The sequence below is a fragment of the Osmerus eperlanus genome, chromosome 7, assembly GCF_963692335.1.
Source record: "Osmerus eperlanus chromosome 7, fOsmEpe2.1, whole genome shotgun sequence".
Classification (NCBI taxonomy): domain Eukaryota; kingdom Metazoa; phylum Chordata; class Actinopteri; order Osmeriformes; family Osmeridae; genus Osmerus; species Osmerus eperlanus.
In genome coordinates, this window is record NC_085024.1 from 3200744 (window position 1) to 3220216 (window position 19473).

Consider the following 19473-nt stretch of genomic DNA (forward strand, 5'->3'; position numbering starts at 1 on the left):
AGAATATTGTTGTTCTCAACATTCTTCGTTATATGGATGTTCATTGTCGATTTATTTTGATGGAATCACAGATTAAGTAGGCCTCGACAGTGTAGGGCGTGTTCAGTTGTTTTAGTTAATGGAAGTGTCAGATCATTCTTCTCTTTAGAGGCCTGTACACTAAAACTGTATCCTGGATTGACAAAAACATGAATTTTGCTCACCGTTTCCTCCGGGGGCAGTGTCATAACCATGACATAGCAAGCGCAACCTTTGTAAAAAAAATCCGCTAAATGTGACCAGTGTGACATTAATTAAGCCGTTGACTCTCACCGTTCTGTGTTCTTGGTCGGAGGTGAGAAATCGTAGGCTACGAGCGAGCCTCCGTGTTCCGCCACGCAAACCCTAACCCAATAGGGAGAGGGCCTGGTCTACTATTGCCCAATGAGAGGAATGATGGCAGGGAGAACGCAGGGGTGGGCCGTTCTATCCACAGGAGAAAGACGGAGATCGGAGTTGATAATAGGAGTCTTTGCAAACTATTTTGTTGCACTCGTGTTCTGCAAAACTGATATGATGGAAGTTACGCTTTGAGCTGTCTTGTGAGAAAAAAAAACACTTCCAGAAAGAAGAATTATCGTAAAAAGTAGGCCGGCATACCGTTGGAAAGGGAGCCTATCGTTTTTGCAGACTGAGGAAAAAAACTGAACTTATAGGGGCTTGTATCTGTATGCACATCGAGGTAAATTAACAACCGTACGTGTTTACACATACGTCTTGGAACAATGTTTTTGCATGCTATAAATACTTTTTTTTTAAAACAGAACATGGCCTGTGCTTGAGCGGCACGTTTCAGAATGTTTTGAGAAGCCTAAAATATCCTATATTTTAAATCTGAAATGGAAGAAACAGTTTTTATTGCATGTTGTGCCGTTACGTTACATAAATGTAGTTTATCAATATGTTTATTTGCCATGTGCGGGTTGATTTATTTCTTCCATAGGTACCATGGCGGTGTCTGCAGCGGTGTGAGAGATAACAACCTCCGCTATAAGAGCTGAGATGAGGGCCCTGGCTGTATGACATGTACAGTGAACTGGAACAATGGCTGATCCGAACTCACTGTCTGTCCCCCCATAATCCTGGATATTGTGTCTCGCCGTTTTCGACTACTTCGCGTTGCCTGGAAATAACATGGGGATTTGCGGTTTCTGGAAATAGTGTGGAAGGCCTACAGACACTCGCGCTCCTTTTCAGACGTAAACCAGACGCCGTTCGAGAATATTACAGTTTCAACACGTTGGATAGGATGGGCACGAAATGATATAGACTATTAAACACTTTTCTCCAGACTTTTGGTGGTGGCTAATTTCACTCGAAAGGCCAACTCGGAAAACGAAGACCTTTCACAATGAAAGAAAAATCGAAGAATGCCGCTCGGACTCGAAGAGAAAAGGAAAATAGTGAATTCTATGAGCTAGCTAAATTGTTGCCTTTGCCCTCAGCTATCACTTCTCAGCTTGATAAAGCTTCAATTATTAGACTCACAACAAGCTACTTGAAAATGAGAATTGTTTTTCCTGAAGGTAAGATTTGAAATAACCAGGACAACATTTAATCTACGTTGTTATTATTATTATTATTATTATTATTATTATTATTATATTATTATTATTAGGCTACTATTACTAATATCCTAAGTGGAATTACGAATAAAAAAAAAGTGTTATTTGTTAAAGGTAGTATTTCTACTATTATCCCTGTTGTTGATATTTACTTTTTGTATTAGGCTATAGCCTGTGTTTTTCAATAAGTATTATAGTTGTTAATTTATCAGTGTTTATGTTCATTTTATCATCGTGTTATTATTTTTGCACAACTTCAACATTTGTTGTTAACTCTTTTGATAGAGATTCCAAGGCCTATACGTCTAGTGTTTATTAGGGGGGGGGGGGGTCAGTTATTGTCAATTAGTTTATTTTCTACATCTATCATTGCGCATGTCGCATTATGAGTATGGATTGGGTGTTGATAGTTTTTTAATTGCTCTCATCTCAAGAAACACCTGTGATTCGCTCATGTACGCTCATTAACGCCACTCTGGGGAAAACACAGACTACAGCAGTATTTGTGGCAGCAGTGAGATAGGTAGGCCTATAGGATAAATTAGGCTAAATTGACATCTCCGTTCGTGACACGGTGATCAATTCATTTGTGTCGTGTATTTTTGAAACAGATGTAATCATTTGTATAGCTGTTGTTTTTACACATGGTTATGCGCAAACATTTGAATAGTCCATTGCCAGTTCACATTATAGGCTACACTTGCGCAATATGTAGGAATATGGTTTTACACGCGCTGTCCTGCTCAATCTTCACGTGGAAGTATATGGCCTAAAACTGATCTCAATGTTTATATCTGCAATGATTAAAAAAAAGTATTATCTTCGTCGAAACCATCTGGAAGTGGACCGACAAAACGCTACCTTCGCGCATAATGATCTGGAGAAGAGTGTGTGCTCGTGCATAAGTGGATATCTGACCGATGCACCGACCCCCCCTTTGTCTTGAAATACACCCTGTGTGTTTTTCTACATTCATTCATGTAGTCCCCCTTTCAATGGCAGGCAACCACGATGCCCCTGAAAGACGATTAGCTGTCATTTACCACCTTCTCCCGGGCCTCCTTTCTGCGTGACTGCTACAAAGCCGCGGCAATTAGCATTGCCCGCACGAGCCGTCTGATCCTCTATCAACATATGGGGTCCCAGTGATAATGGGCTTGGAAGAACGAAATAACAGAATTTCGTGAAATTATGGGAAAAAGGAGCCGATAAAATTAAAGAAAATATATGGATTTGTAGAGATGTAGGTTGCTTTATATCCTGCCTTGCATGTCGGCTTTGGTGGCGGGTGACGATGCAGAAATTCGCTGCATGCGTGTTGGAGATTCCAGAGATAAGCATATCATATAGACTTAGGCTATCGACTGTTGTTCTTATCGATTTGCTAGTAGGCACGGCACTACTGGAATAGAGAAGTTGATGTTATTTGTCTTAACTGCAGTCTTGATAGTAGCCCACAGACAACGATGTGTGTGTGTGTGTGGGGGGGGGGGGGGGAACTAAAATGATTACAGACTTTCAATTCACCAAATATCACTGTAAATAATTTTTACAAGGATAATAATATGCATCTGACTAACTTCCTTCTTTGGACACCCAAATCTGGACGTTTAGCCAGTGTTTCATCAATATTTGGTAATAGGCTACTTCGAGTTAGGCCTGTTTCTTTCAGCCTGAATCTGCAGGTGGAATCAATCTTCCACAACCCAAAGGTGTATCCACCATACATCTGGTCAATTTACCAGCACCGCTTTCTCAGTTAATTTAATTGTGAATTAAAGTGAGAAGAGCGACATTCTGATTCCTCCGCCACGTGAAGATAGGCAGTTGAAGATTATACAGGCCTATATGCAACAAAAGGCGTGTGGATGTCCAAGGAAAGAGGTTATTTTTTTGTGGCGGTTAAGGAAGGCGGAGTCCGTCAGTGGTGAAGTTCGCTATCTATATTCTAAACCATGTGTTATTCTCGTCACTGCAGTTTAGACCCGCTGCAGTCCATACGAAGCAAGGGTATGGTCATGCAAACGCCTCGAAACACTATATCAAACACGCGCGTTTAAATTGACAGCGTTTATAGCAAGGAACATGTTCCAAATATTCGACAGTAAAAGTTTATATGCACATGCGGAGGGTGAGAGTTCTTTACGGTCAATATTATTTACGGCTGAGCGGTCACTGGGATAACCTTTGCCACCCTACGTGCTTTTCAACCGACTTGTATTGCAGGACGATTCAGAAAGATGTTGCTGGTCGCCTTACAACAGTTTGACTTGCGAAGAGCCCAAACAACTGGGCAATTGTACCACCCATTGCATTAAACACAACAACGTGGTCTTGGATCAACCATATACTGGTTTTAATTTGACCAAGTCCATTATTCGTTATTTATAGGCTACAGCTCTACCCTTTGCAGTAGGCTAGCCTATGACAAGTCACAGAATGTCGGGTGCATGTGTGCACAGTATCCAAACTTGTCGAGGCGCACAATGCTCACATGAACAAACTAACTCAATTATTACCTTGAAAAAACAGCGGAGCGATTTCTAAAGCAGCTTTCGTGGTTAACAATAGAAAGGTCCTTAAAAGCACTGCTCGAGAGTTCAATTTCGAATCCTGGCCAACACCTCGCTCTTTTGTTCACAAGGCCCTACTTTGTTCAGTTTAGAACACTTCAAGTCGTGGGAAGTGTCTGATCCCATTGTGGAATAATACCTCTTCTACACTCTGCCTCAATTTTGTGATTATATTAAGCGTGTTATTGATGTAGAATAGATTAATTCCGTGCGGTAGGTCAAGAGCGAACACCTAAAGTCCTTTAGTTTGAGCTCCCACACAGATTACAGGCCCGCTTGAGGGTCCGAACTCTCACAGCCAGGATGAGGTTCTAGAAACAGCCGCTTGGTCCTCGGGCTAATTATAATTCTCACTGGCATCACCTTAGGACACAACCTTAAATGATTCGTATACGGTGCATGGCACGTGGCTTCTGTAGGATAGCCTGTAGTCCTGACTGGCTGACTAAAATTCCACGAAAGATGAGCTCAAAACAAAATGATAGGCCATCAATGATATCCATAATCAGGACGCCGGATGACATATAATCAATGTTTGAATACCGGGTAGATTTATTGGGGCTAATAACCAAGCTAGTGAATAATATGTTTTTATTTATTATATTTTCTGATTAGATACTCCCGCGCGCTCGTCTGTAGCCGTACTCAAGTGATTTTCTGGACTAATTTGTTTGTGTCTATGGTGTAAACGTGAAGTGCATTGGTTGATATGAATGAAATCGGTGTATGGAGGGGGTGAGGTGGGGGGGGGTGTCTTTGCACGCGGCGTGTTTGTTTCCGTACGATTTGCATTTCAATTGGGCTTACCGGGTACAGCAACTCCTGTTTGCTTTATCGAGTTTTGTTGGTTCCTTCGGGTGCGGTAAAGATTTACATTTTCACAGTCTATAAAATCTATTTAGTACACTCACTTCCCTGCAAAAATGTATTTCGTTTCAAATTGAAACATTTATTCCACTTCATAATACATTTTTGTTTTGAAGGTTCGGTTAGATTGTGTAGCCTAAATAGGCCTACGCGCTTGTTAGTTTACTTTACTTTAAGAATGTGTAGGCCTACATATTTAAACCAAAGTCTCAATCTATAGCAAAATGTCCTATAAAACGTATTCAAACATATGTTATTTTTCTATTCTATAATTATCTAGTTGTATCTAACAATATAATATTATAGTTTTAATTATTGCCATTAACAGTAGGCCTATCAATAATACCTTGAATTAGTGTCAGAATTTTTATTTGTTTGCATTTGTTATTTGTCTTTCGTTCATATCCGATCATATTAGCCTAAAAGCGCTGTGTATAATCTTACAGACTAATTTTTGTATTTGAATTTGTTTCTAGGTCTAGGAGAGTCTTGGGGTCACGTGAGCCGGACCAGCTCCCTGGACAACGTGGGGCGCGAGCTTGGATCTCATCTTTTACAGGTGCAATTCAAATTATTTTAAATTACACCAACATTTAAAAAAAATATAGGCCTACAAAACACATTTTGTACGCACATCAAGACGTAAAATACATTAATATAGCCTAGGCTAATCAAATTATTTTATGACAATAGCCTAATGATGAACGAGAACGACGATAGCCAAATTACTATTATTTAGCATATTGTTATGATGGTTGTCGAGCTATTATTTTTTGATGTTTGTTGATGTTTTTATTAAAACCACCGTCGCCCAGTCGTTCCGCTCTGCATATGTTAACGGAAGGTTGGTTTTCTCCCCGCTGCCGTCTCCCCGCGCGCTGCTCTCATTCTTGTGGGTTTAGTCTGGAAATAAGTTCAACGCATTCATAGTCACGCGCAGCGCCTCTCTCTCCTCCTCCACGATCCTCCTCTTACGAGGGCACCAACACTGTTGTAACAACAGTAAATGCAGCTCTACCAGTGGGGGAAGGCCCCGAGGCATCGTGAAGTAACGAATAATGATACTTTAATGGCACAGATAGGTCAAGACAGGATTCTGCATTTCAGGCGTTTGAGAAAATGCCTTTTCATTATTGGCTCATGAGGCAGGAAATATTATCCTAGGCTAATTATTATCGACACTGTTGTTATTATTATTAAGTTTATTAGTATATTTTAGTTAATTTCGTACGCGTACATGGTCTATTGTAGCCTAAATGATATTCGCTTACAAATGAATCGATATTGTCCATCGCTTTGGTTAGTCTATCCAGAGGCCTATATTTGACTGAAAGCCTGACGGAACGCAATTGCCGTGTTGTTGTGTAGGCTACAAGTAGCCTATTGGGTTGATTTCAACACATTTAACTGTTGCAGGGTGGACGACATTACGTGTGCACGCATTTTTATAGGATGTATGGGTTCCAGCAGGATTTATTCAGGAATTCATTCGTTTTGTCTTCTTTGTTGTGGCGGTTTGAGAGATATATGCTGTCTTCAGATGTTTATTATATAATTTGGCTAAATTATTCTTCTGTATTATGTATTTATCTATTGTCTCGTGTGATTTGATTGTGTTTTTAGACGCTGGACGGTTTCATCTTTGTCGTCGCTCCTGATGGCAAAATAATGTACATATCTGAAACTGCGTCAGTCCATTTAGGCTTGTCACAGGTAGGACTATGCAAAACATTTTTTATGGAATTGCTTTCGAATTAGAGCTTTATATTCCCAAAGTGTATAGTTACCAATGTGAGTTGTATTCTGAATTGAAAAAGAACATCGTTTTTAACAGGTAGAGTTGACGGGAAACAGCATATTTGAATACATACACCCAGCTGACCATGACGAAATGACGGCCGTTCTCACGGCTCACCAGCCCTACCATTCGCACTGTGTTCAAGGTAATCTCTCATACCCATCGAGAGGGGTCTTTGATGATATCGAAACACGTGGTTAATTGCTTTTCTCTCTCCCGCTGCAGAGTACGAAATGGAACGCTCGTTTTTCTTGCGCATGAAATGCGTCCTCGCGAAGAGGAACGCCGGGCTTACCTGTGGAGGATACAAGGTAGGCCCTCGTTGTGCCACAGGCATGTGGGACTGACCGTGTTTTTAAAGAAAAATGTATGAATACAAAATGAATAATTTGCCATGGTGTTACATGAACAGGTGTTTATTTGCACTCACTTGCTATTGTTTTGACACTAATAACACCAATTAATGATAAGAATAATTATGAAAGTTAAAGGCTAATTAATCATCAATCAAAAATTAGAAATTAGATTATTTTTTTATTGAACTTCAAGAACAGTTTGAAATTCAATCCTGCACAGAATTAATAAGTATTTGTAAAGTCCCCAGGTGTGTTTGTGAGGATGTTGTGCTTGTGTTGTGCTCCTGCTCCAGGTGATTCACTGCAGCGGCTACCTGAAGATCCGGCAGTACAGCCTGGACATGTCTCTGTTCGACGGCTGCTACCAGAACGTGGGCCTGGTGGCGGTGGGCCACTCCCTCCCCCCCAGCGCCGTCACCGAGATCAAGCTGCACAGCAACATGTTCATGTTCAGAGCCAGCCTGGATATGAAGCTAATCTTCCTGGACTCCAGGTACACACAGGAACATAGGAACATAGAAACACAGGAACACAGGAACACAGGAACATAGGAACATAGGAACATAGAAACACAGGAACACAGGGACACAGGAACATAGGAACATAGGAACATAGGAACATAGAAACACAGGAACACAGGAACATAGGAACATAGAAACACAGGAACACAGGAACACAGGGACATAGGAACATAGAAACACAGGGACACAGGAACATAGGAACATAGAAACACAGGGACACAGGAACATAGAAACACAGGAACACAGGGACACAGGAACATAGGAACATAGAAACACAGGAACACAGGGACACAGGAACACAGGGACACAGGAACATAGAAACACAGGGACACAGGAACATAGGAACATAGGAACATAGAAACATAGAAACATAGAAACACAGGGACACAGGAAAATAAGAACATAAGAACATAGAAACATAGAAACATAGAAACACAGGGACACAGGAAAATAAGAACATAAGAACATAGAAACACAAGAACACAGGAACATGGGAACACGGGAACACAAGAGCAGGAACATGGGAACAGAAGGAGGAATAAGAACATAGGAATGGAAAAGCCTGTCATTTGATACTCATGCGAGTGTGTTGTATGTACAGTTAGGTCCATAAATATTTGGACATTGACACAATTTTCATCATTTTGGCTCTGTATACCACCACAATGGATTTGAAATGAAACAATCAAGATGTGCTTTAAGTGCAGACTTTCAGCTTTAATTTCAGGGTATTTACATCCAAATCAGGTGAACGGTGTAGGAATTACAATACATTTTATATGTGGCCCCCCCCTTTTTAAGGGACCAAAAGTAATTGGACAATTGGCTGCTCAGCTGTTCCATCGCCAGGTGTATGTTATTCCCTCATGGGAGTTCGTTATTTCATTGACAAGGAGCAGATAAAAGGTCTAGAGTTAATTTCAAGTATGGTATTTGCGTTTGGAATCTGTTGCTGTCAACTCTCAATATGAAGTCCAAAGAGCTGTCACCATCAGTGAAGCAAGCCATCGTTAGGCTGAAAAATCAAAACAAACCTATCAGAGATAGCAAAAACATTAGGTGTGGCCAAATCAACTGTTTGGTACATTCTTAAACATAAAGAACGCACTGGTGAGCTCAGCAACACCAAAAGACCCGGAAGACCACGGAAAACAACTGTGGTGGATGACAGAAGAATTCTTTCCCTGGTGAAGAAAAACCCCTTCACAACAGTTGGCCAGATCAAGAACACTCTCCAGGAGGTAGGCGTATCTGTGTCAAAGTCAACAATTAAGAGAAGACTTCACCAGAGTAAATACAGAGGGTTCACCACAAGATGTAAACCATTGGTGAGTCTCAAAAACAGGAAGACCAGATTAGAGTTTGCCAAAAAACATCTAAAAGACCCTGTACAGTTCTGAAACAACATCCTATGGACAGATGAGACCAAGATCAACTTGTACCTGAATGATGGGAAGAGAAGAGTATGGAGAAGGGAAAGAACTGCTCATGATCCAAAGCATGCCACCTCATCAGTGAAGCATGGTGGAGGTAGTGTTATGGCGTGGGCATGTATGGCTGCCAATGGAACTGGTTCCCTTGTATTTATCGATGATGTGACTGCTGACAAAAGCAGTAGGATGAATTCTGAAGTGTTTCTGGCAATATTATCTGCTCAGATTCAGCCAAATGCTTCAGAACTCATAGGACGGCGCTTCACAGTGCAGATGGACAATGACCCGAAGCATACTGCGAAAGCAACCAAAGAGTTTTTTAAGGCAAAGAAGTGGAATGTTCTGCAATGGCCAAGTCAATCACCTGACCTAAATCCAATTGAGCATGCATTTCACTTGCTAAAGTCAAAACTGAAGGGAAAATGCCCCAAGAACAAGCAGGAACTGAAGACAGTTGCAGTAGAGGCCTGGCAGAGCATCACCAGGGACGAAACCCAGCGTCTGGTGATGTCTATGGGTTCCAGACTTCAGGCTGTCATTGACTGCAAAGGATTTGCAACCAAGTATTAAAAGTGACAATTAGATTTATGATTATGTTAGTTTGTCCAATTATTTTGGGTCCCTTAAAAAGAGGGGGGCCACATATAAAATGTGTTGTAATTCCTACACCGTTCACCTGATTTGGATGTAAATACCCTGAAATTAAAGCTGAAAGTCTGCACTTAAAGCACATTTTGATTGTTTCATTTCAAATCCATTGTGGTGGTATACAGAGCCAAAATGATGAAAATTGTGTCAATGTCCAAATACTTATGGACCTAACTGTATATTGTGTGTGTGTTTGCTTATGTGCATAGATGAATGATTCATGACTACTGATGTATGTGTGTGTTGATCATGTGTGTGTGTTTGTAACGTGTGTGTGTCTCAGGGTGTCAGAACTGACAGGCTATGAGCCCCAGGACCTGATTGAGAAGACCCTCTATCACCACGTCCACAGCTGTGACTCCTTCCAGCTCCGATATGCACACCACCTCTGTGAGTAGTTCTAACTCTCTGACACCCTCCTCCATCCATCCATCCATCTATCCATTTTTCATCCCTCCTTCCCCTCTGTTTACATGTTTAACAGCAATATCAGATTGTTTTTTTACTGACATGAACCATGTTGTCTTCTGTTATAATTATATTATAAATAAGTTCTCTGTTTTGCAAGCAATGATTTAATGGTAATTTAAAGATTGATTAAAGTCTTTGGTCATATTAAATTGATGTTGTTGTAATCAGAAGAGCATGTTGTTCAGATTAGATTCCCATGTGACTGAAATAAAACAAATTAATCCATCAATTATGAAGTTTAGAGTGAACAGCAAAGTGATATCATTAAGCACATTAATAGTCTTACTTTCTTGTCCTCCCCTCTCCCTCCCTCTCTCTCTCTCTCCCTTCATCCCTCCCATGCCTCTCCCTCCCTCTCTTCCCCCTCCCCCCCCGTCCCTCTCTCTTCTCTCCCCCGTCCCTCTCTCTTCTCTCCCCCTCCCTCTCTCTCTTCTCTCCCCCTCTCTCTTCTCTCCCCCTCCCTCTCTCTCTTCTCTCCCCCTCTCTCTTCTCTCCCCCTCCCTCTCTCTCTTCTCTCCCCCTCTCTCTTCTCTCCCCCTCCCTCTCTCTCTTCTCTCCCCCTCTCTCTTCTCTCCCCCGTCCCTCTCTCTTCTCTCCCCCTCCCTCTCTCTCTTCTCTCCCCCTCTCTCTTCTCTCCCCCTCCCTCTCTCTCTCTCCCCCCGTTTCCCTCCCCCTTTTTCCCCTCCTCCTTCTCTTCCCCATCCCCCTCTCTCTCCCGCTCTCCCTCTTTCTCTCATCCCCCGTGTCCCTCCCTCCCTCCCCCACTCGTCCTCTCTCGCCCCCCTCTCTCCCTGCAGTGCTGGTTAAGGGTCAGGTGACCACTAAGTACTACAGGTTCCTGGCTAAGCACGGAGGGTGGGTTTGGGTGCAGAGCTATGCCACCATCGTCCACAACAGCCGCTCATCCAGACCGCACTGCATAGTCAGCGTCAACTACGTCCTGACGTGAGTGACAGGCCACGCTCTCATCCCTCTCTCTGTCATCCCTCTCTCTGTCATCCCTCTCTCTGTCATCCCTCTCTCTGTCATCCCTCTCTCTGTCATCCCCCTCTCTGTCACCTTCCTCTCTGTCATCCCCCTCTCCTCTTCCTCCTCTTCCTCCTCTGTGCATAGCTGTGCCCCGTGGTGTGGTGATAGACAGACAGACATAGACTTCCATCTCAGTTTAACAGCAGTAAATAATGTGCAGGCTGCATAGATGCCCCCCCCCCCCTACTGTGACTCTAGTCTGTCAGCCAGGCTGTGTCCACGGAGAACTTCCGCAGTTAATCATCTTCACTTATTCTATAATGAAAAGAAATATGCACAGTTTTGTATGTCTGGTGTTTGATGGTGTTTCTGTGCGAAGGGGCAGATCAATGTTTCTGGGTTGATTGGTTTGGTCTGGCTGAGTCAGCGTTGGCAGATGAGAAGGGCAGGAAAAGGCAGCTCTCGAATCATCTGGGCTGTCATCCACCTTGGAAATCTGTCATCACGGATTAGCAGTATGCAAACCATCGCCGTAGAAGCAATTACCTGGACCTTAATGAAAGATAGGCTTGAGACAGGGTTGTTGAATCAGATGTTTGACAGGTTTTGTGGAGGGACATGCTGAATATGAGTGATTGAGGAACATACTATTGTATTTGTATTTTTACAGTAACAGTATTAAGCTTGTTAGTTCGGCTCGAACAGTTTTTCAAAAGCTTTACCTTCTCTTTCTGAGCTCTGTTTTAATACTGAGTCAATTCACCCAGGGTGTGTGTGTGTGTGTGTGTTTGTGTGTGTGTGTGTGTGTGTGTGAGAATGTGCCTCCAATGTGATGAGTGTGAGTCAGCGTGTTGAGGTTCTTGCTGTCAGTTTGGCACACTTTATTCCCGTGTGGGACTTGGCTGTTAACCCACAATGAGGCTAGTGTGTGTATGTGTGAGTGTGTGTAGAAACGTCAGCCGGTTATCCATCTGTCTGTCTGCAGATTACCTTAAGGCTCCAGTCCTCAGAGGAGCATTCACCATCTGGGCTGCAACTCTGCTGACGTACTTCTAGAACCTTCATGACAGAGCTCATTCTAGAACCCTGGCATATCTTTTAGAACCCTGACAGAGCTCATTCTAGAACCCGGACAGAGCTCATTCTAGAACCCGGACAGAGCTAATTCTAGAACCATGATAAAGCTCATTCTAGAAGCCTGACAGAGCTCATTCTAGAACCTTGACAGAGCTCATTCTAGAACCCTGGCATATCTTTTAGAACCCTGACAGAGCTCATTCTAGAACCCGGACAGAGCTCATTCTAGAACCCGGACAGAGCTAATTCTAGAACCATGATAAAGCTCATTCTAGAAGCCTGACAGAGCTCATTCTAGAACCTTGACAGAGCTCATTCTAGAACCTCCCTGACATGGGTTCTTCTGGGACCCTGACAGAGCTCATTCTAGAACCTTCCTGACAAAGGTTCTTCTAGAACCTTCCATCTCTCTGCGCTTCATCAGCGTGTGTGAAGACACAGATGTGGTGACCTGTAATCATGTCTGAAGCCTGCTAGCTCCGCCCTCTGCCTGCATATCTGACTCCTGTATACCAGCCATGCATCCCTATGTTCCCAGTGTCCTATGGGTTAGAGTTATATAGCTCTTTTGAAGCCTTGTTCCAGTTATGTTGTGTTTCTCTGCGTGTCCGGCGAGAAAGCGTAAGTAGTGCAGTCTGATGCAGCCCATAAAACGGTCCATGAAGCAGAGGAGGCAGTGTGCTCAGAGCTCAGAGCAGGCTGTGTCTCCACACACCCTCTCACATCGTTCCCTCCCCTGATCCACAGCAGCTCCGTGTTTATGGGCTTTTAATTGATAGGCTGTAAAGATGATGAGCGTTTATGGTTGGCAGCTTGGAGAGCGTGTGAATGGAGATTATGTCTGTTTCCACTGTTAAAGCGGCGCTGCCATGTTTTATTGTGTGAGCGTGCGTGTAAGTGGCTGGTACTGACGACTGTCTGAGCGTTGCCGTGGCGTCCCACAGCCTTGAGGAAGTGACTGGTACTGACGACTGTCTGAGCGTTGCCGTGGCGTCCCACAGCCTTGAGGAAGTGACTGACGCTGAGCTAGTAGGCTGAGGAGATTTTGGGGTCTCTCTCCTCTCTGGTGGGTCTCTGGTCATTCTCTCTGGTGGGTCTCTCTAGTGGGTCTCTCTGATGAGTCTCTCTAGTGGGTATCTGCTGCTATCAGATAGCTAGTTGTTTCTCACACAGTAGCTGAGATTAAGGCCATGCTGATAAACACAGGTGTGCCCCCTATCTCTGTGTGAACTGCCTGTGGAGACAGGGGTTGGTGGGCTGGGGTAGGGGGGTTGTGTGTGTGTACGTATGTGAGTGTGTGTGTGTTCGCCACAACTGATAACCCCTCGGCTGTTCGGCCTGGTGATCTGTGGATGTTGCTATGACCTTTGACTTTTCTTAGACAATTCTGTTTGTGTGTCTGTGTGCGTGCGTGTGCGTGCGTGTGTGCGTGAATGCCTGTGTGTGGAGGATGGATTAGTGTTTGGCTAGAGTAAACCTGTACAAGTTTTCTGTTGTCTCAAACTGGATTCATCATGGTAGACACAATCCATACGGCACTTTACAGAGAAATCAATTCCCATTTCCCAGGCCTGTGAACCAGGGGCTTGCTGCTGGCCAGGTTTAGAGAGACACAGCCTTTAATCTGTCTGTGTATTTGAACGGACAGACTCCCTTTGGTACTGTGTTTGTTGAAGGCCTTGCTACAATCCTGCTGGAGAAACAAGACTTACCAATAGCATCTCTCTCCCCTCCCTCTCACGCCTCTCCTGCCTCTCCCCCATGGGGGACACCCCCCTCTCCCCCCTGTCCCCCTCCCTCTCTCTCCTCTCTCCCGCCTCTCCCTCTCCTCCTCTCTCCCCCCTCTCCCCATCTCCTCATGTTCTAACAGCCCAGCAGACGTTGTGTTGAGCCAGACCGTAGTCAGGTCTTAGTGTACTCAGGTGGTTTCATCTTTAATACACGAGTTGATCTTCTACCTTTGGGTTCACCATGGAAACCTGTGTGTGTGTTTCTATGTGCCTGTACGTGTGCTTGTGTGTGTGTGGGTGAATGTCCCTGTGTGCTTGTGTGTGTGTGGGTGAATGTTCCTGTGTGCTTGTGTGTGTGTGGGTGAATGTCCCTGTGTGCTTGTGTGTGTGTGGGTGAATGTCCCTGTGTGCTTGTGTGTGTGTGGGTGCCTATGTGTGAGCGTTTGTAGTTTTATATTGTGAATCACGGCAACTTATATTTTATTTGATATTCTATTGTATATTTTACTTTACAGTAATTCTAATTGGGTGTGCTTTGCCTTCGGCAAGGGCACAACCTTTGTTCTCTCACATATATATTTATTTATTGGGTGTGCTCAAGCCTTCGGCGAGAGCACAACCTTTGTTCTCTCACATATATATTATTATTATTGGGTGTGCTCAAGCCTTCGGCGAGAGCACAACCTTTGTTCTCTCACATATATATTATTATTATTATTATTTGTATTTCTTTTTGCCCCCCTAAAACTCAGTCAATATTTGGCCTACATAGACAACGTAGGTGTCAAAAGTTTCGTCTTGGTAGCGATTGAGTTGCTTCTATTGGAATTTACGTTCCGTTGTATGGTTTAAGTGGAAATTAACTTTTTGTGGCGAAAAGTGAAGCTAACGGTGGCTAATTTGCTAGCCACAGTCACTGACGTTACTAACGTCACTACGTCACTAACGTCACGAAAACACGCGTGACTACCTTTGGCAGAACATTCGTTTCGCATCTGTTAACTTGGGAGATAGCTAGGCTAACTATAGCTTTACTGCAAGGCAGCTGCAGGAACGCCACAAGCAAAGAGGCCAGGGTGATAACTATTTATTACTTTGTGATATAACACACAATTGTGATGTGTGATGTACAGTATAAGCTGATATTATTAAGGAAGTACATCTACTTTCGGAAACAGTAGTCTACTATTTCACTGACGTATTAGCATCATGACATTAGCCTGTGTTGCCCGGGCAACACATACTACATTAGTCTATGATGTAGCGTTATCTGTTTTCAATCGTTAAAATAAACATTCCTCACATATATATTTTCGTTGTAGGATTTATTCTGACATTAGTAAACGATTTGTTGGTGAAATTACCATTACCTGTGGTTTCACCCTACTTGCCTCGGGGGAATGTCCCTGTACTGACTGTAAGTCGCTCTGGATAAGAGCGTCTGCTAAATGACTAAATGTAAATGTAAATGTGTGTGTGCGCAGGGAGACAGAGTACAAGGGCCTCCAGCTGTCCCTGGACCAGGTGACCCCCGGCAAGCCTCCCTTCCCCTTCAGCAGCAGCCTGGCCTGCGGACTGGCCGAGACCCGCAAGCCCCCCAAGCCCCGGGGCCCCCGGGCCAAGACCAAGGCCAGGCTTTCCCCCTACCCACAGGTGAGGCCCCGGAGCCCCTCACACCGCCCAGCCTCTCCCCCTACCCCATCTCTTATGTTTCGATCTCTCTGTTGCTCTCTCATCGTCTCGCTCCTGCTGACTTTCTCTTTCCCTCCCTGTCTCCATCTTTATATCACCCTCCCTCTTTCCCTCCCACCCTCCATCTGGCCTCCCCCTCCCCCCCCCTCCCCAGTACGTCAGCTTCCAGGGGGAGCGTTCAGAGTCCGACCAGGGCAGCCCCTGGGGGGGGAGCCCCTGGGGGGGGAGCCCCCTCACAGACTCCCCCTCCCCTCAGCTGCTGGAGCAGGGGGAGGGGCTCGACGCCTCCTGTGCCTACCGACAGTTCTGCGAGCCACGCCCCCTCTGCTACAGCCTGCCTCTGTCGGACAATCACCACGGCGACGGCCGGCTGCACACGCACGCCCACACGCAGACGTGCGAGCACGGGTGCTGCGAGGCGGGGCGCTACTTCCTGGGAGCGCCGCAGCCAGGCCGCGAGGCGTGGTGGGGCGCGGCCCGCTCCGTCCTGCAGCCGGGGCGCCCGACCGGGGAGACTGGAGAAGGGTACGAAGGCGCCGTGCCGACGCGCGTCGCCGCCGCCAACAGCCTGCTTGGTGAGGCTCCGGCACTCTCGAAACACTCACTCTGTTTACGCTCAAGAAACACTCGCTTTCTTTACACTCTAGGAAACACTCGCTCTGTTTACGCTCAAGAAACATTCGCTTTCTTTACACTCTAGGAAACACTCACTCTGTTTACGCTCAAGAAACATTCGCTTTCTTTACACTCTAGGAAACACTCACTCTGTTTACGCTCAAGAAACACTCGCTTTCTTTACACTCTAGGAAACACTCACTCTGTTTACGCTCAAGAAACACTCGCTTTCTTTACACTCTAGGAAACACTCACTCTGTTTACGCTCAAGAAACACTCGCTTTCTTTACACTCTAGGAAACACTCTGTTTACGCTCAAGAAACACTCGCTTTCTTTACACTCTAGGAAACACTCACTCTGTTTACGCTCAAGAAACACTCGCTTTCTTTACACTCTAGGAAACACTCACTCTGTTTACGCTCAAGAAACACTCGCTTTCTTTACACTCTAGGAAACACTCACTCTGTTTACGCTCAAGAAACACTCGCTTTCTTTACACTCTAGGAATCTCTCACTCTGTTTACGCTCAAGAAACACTCGCTTTCTTTACACTCTAGGAAACACTCTGTTTACGCTCAAGAAACACTCGCTTTCTTTACACTCTAGGAAACACTCACTCTGTTTACGCTCAAGAAACACTCGCTTTCTTTACACTCTAGGAAACACTCACTCTGTTTACGCTCAAGAAACACTCGCTTTCTTTACACTCTAGGAAACACTCACTCTGTTTACGCTCAAGAAACACTCGCTTTCTTTACACTCTAGGAAACACTCACTCTGTTTACGCTCAAGAAACACTCGCTTTCTTTACACTCTAGGAAACACTCACTCTGTTTACGCTCAAGAAACACTCGCTTTCTTTACACTCTAGGAAACACTCACTCTGTTTACGCTCAAGAAACACTCGCTTTCTTTACACTCTAGGAAACACTCACTCTGTTTACGCTCAAGAAACACTCGCTTTCTTTACACTCTAGGAAACACTCACTCTGTTTACGCTCAAGAAACACTCGCTTTCTTTACACTCTAAGAAACACTCACTCTCTTTACGCTCAAGAAACACTCGCTTTCTTTACACTCTAGGAAACACTCACTCTGTTTACGCTCAAGAAACACTCGCTTTCTTTACACTCTAGGAATCACTCACTCTGTTTACGCTCAAGAAACACTCACTTTCTTTACACTCTAGGAAACACTCACTCTGTTTACGCTCAAGAAACACTCGCTTTCTGTACACTCTAGGAATCTCTCACTCTGTTTACGCTCAAGAAACACTCGCTTTCTTTACACTCTAGGAAACACTCACTCTGTTTACGCTCAAGAAACACTCGCTTTCTTTACACTCTAGGAAACACTCACTCTGTTTACGCTCAAGAAACACTCGCTTTCTTTACACTCTAGGAAACACTCACTCTGTTTACGCTCAAGAAACACTCGCTTTCTTTACACTCTAGGAAACACTCTGTTTACGCTCAAGAAACACTCGCTTTCTTTACACTCTAGGAAACACTCGCTCTCCCTCCATGCTCATGACATCCTTTCTCTCTTTACACTCACATAACATCCACTTTATCTACACTCACTCTCATTCTCCCCTTATGCTCACTTAACACTCCTTAACACTCTCTCCCTCTCTCAAAACACTCACTCTCCCTCTACACTCATGAAACACAAATCAATTCATTTTATGGTTTCATAATTGTATTGCCATGACTAAGAGCCATGTAGTCCGTGCTGTGTGTGGCGCGGGGAGGGGAGCGTGTTGTTCTGACGGGGTCCCGTGTTGGTCTGCAGGCCGGGGCCACTGGGACGAAGACGGGGCCATCAGCTCACCGGACGGCGGCTCGGCCAGCGACTCCGGCGACCGTTACCGCGGCGACCCCTTCCTCTCGAGCCCCCCGGAGCCGAGCAAGATGGAGTCGCTGATCCAGGCCACGCAGCGGATGATCAAGGACGAGGAGAAGCGCTCGCTGCTCCGCAAGCCCCCCCTGGCCCCCCCCGCCCCCCTGGGCCCCGCCAACGGCCTCCCCAAGCGACCCGGGTCCTGCTTCACCTCCGACTACCCCCAGGGGGCGCTGCAGGGAGGCGCGTGCAGGGGGCTGGGCCAGGTGGTAAGCCCCGCCCCCAGCCCCGCCCCCCTGTCCAGGCTGAGCAGCCCCGGGGCAGACTGCCTTCCCCAGCCCCCCTTGCCCCTGCACCACCCCCTGGGGCGCCCTGCGCCCTGCTCATCCTCCCCCACCCCCGCCCCGGCCCTCTACTCCTCCCACCCCCACCCCCACCCGCGGCCCTACCTGGACAAGCACACCTACTCCCTGAGTGGTTACACACTGGAGCACCTGTACGACACCGAGAGTCTCCGCGGTTACTGCGCCACCGCTGCCACCCCCGGCTCCGCCCACTACGACGTGACATCACACCTGCGCATGCAGGCGGAGCAGGCGCCCGGACACAAGGCCACCTCCGTCATCATCACCAATGGCAGCTAGCGCTCGCATGCCTTCCCTGGCAGGAGGGGGGGAGGGAGGAGGGGGAGCGGCGGGTGGCATTTCACTGCTGGCCCCGCTTTCTACTCCCCTGGCCCCGCCCTCATCCCACCTCCCTCTATGAAGCTGGACCGTGATTGGTTGCCCGTTGCACTGTCAGAGAAACAGAGAGTCAGTGACACTCATCCTCGTGGTAAAGCGACCTGGGTCATTCACCGGCAGCGATTACAACTTACAACTGTTTGGTGAGGGGCCGTTTGATTAGGGTCACAGAACCATTTGACCGATCTGTTCATTTCATTGCTGCTGGTGAAACAAAACAAGCTAACCCAAGCATGTGTCAGCATTTTCAAACAGGCTTTGACCCAGGTGTGGTGGGTTTCTGCTGGTCAGGCTGTGCAGTACTTTTCAGTGAGGTGATTGATCATCCGTGATACCGCAGAAACAGGTGAGGGGATGGGTGTTGCTCAGTGGTTAGAGCATTTGACAGGATCAAGAGGCAGCAGGTTCAAACCCCACCTCCAAACATCACTTTGGATAGAAGCTCCAGGTAATGAATCCACTGTTATAATGATCTGCTAGAACCACAGGGTGGAGGAACCCAAGCTTCACCATGACAACCTCCACATCATGCC

General features: G+C 45.6%; 1 protein-coding gene across 1 annotated transcript; it reads left to right on the forward strand.

Moving 5' to 3' along the window:
* The first annotated feature begins 489 nt into the window (after positions 1 to 489).
* On the forward strand, positions 490 to 18843 carry sim1a (SIM bHLH transcription factor 1a). The gene is made up of 12 exons (XM_062466517.1): positions 490 to 721; positions 983 to 1565; positions 5521 to 5603; positions 6668 to 6757; positions 6879 to 6987; positions 7068 to 7153; positions 7492 to 7691; positions 10084 to 10190; positions 11069 to 11216; positions 15532 to 15700; positions 15894 to 16314; positions 18150 to 18843. The coding sequence occupies exons 2-12, from the start codon at positions 1391 to 1393 to the stop codon at positions 18839 to 18841; spliced, it is 2280 nt and encodes a 759-aa protein (XP_062322501.1). The 5' UTR covers positions 490 to 721; positions 983 to 1390; the 3' UTR covers positions 18842 to 18843.
* Positions 18844 to 19473: the final 630 nt, after the last annotated feature.

What these genes read in the sequence shown, in the direction of transcription:
- sim1a (XM_062466517.1), top strand. Translation starts at nt 1,391, where the DNA reads ATGAAAGAAAAATCGAAGAATGCCGCTCGGACTCGAAGAGAAAAGGAA. An exon ending in TTACCTGTGGAGGATACAAG is followed by an intron (nt 7,154 to 7,491) that starts GTAGGCCCTCGT and finishes CTCCTGCTCCAG; the next exon opens with GTGATTCACTGCAGCGGCTA. An exon ending in CTAATCTTCCTGGACTCCAG is followed by an intron (nt 7,692 to 10,083) that starts GTACACACAGGA and finishes TGTGTGTCTCAG; the next exon opens with GGTGTCAGAACTGACAGGCT.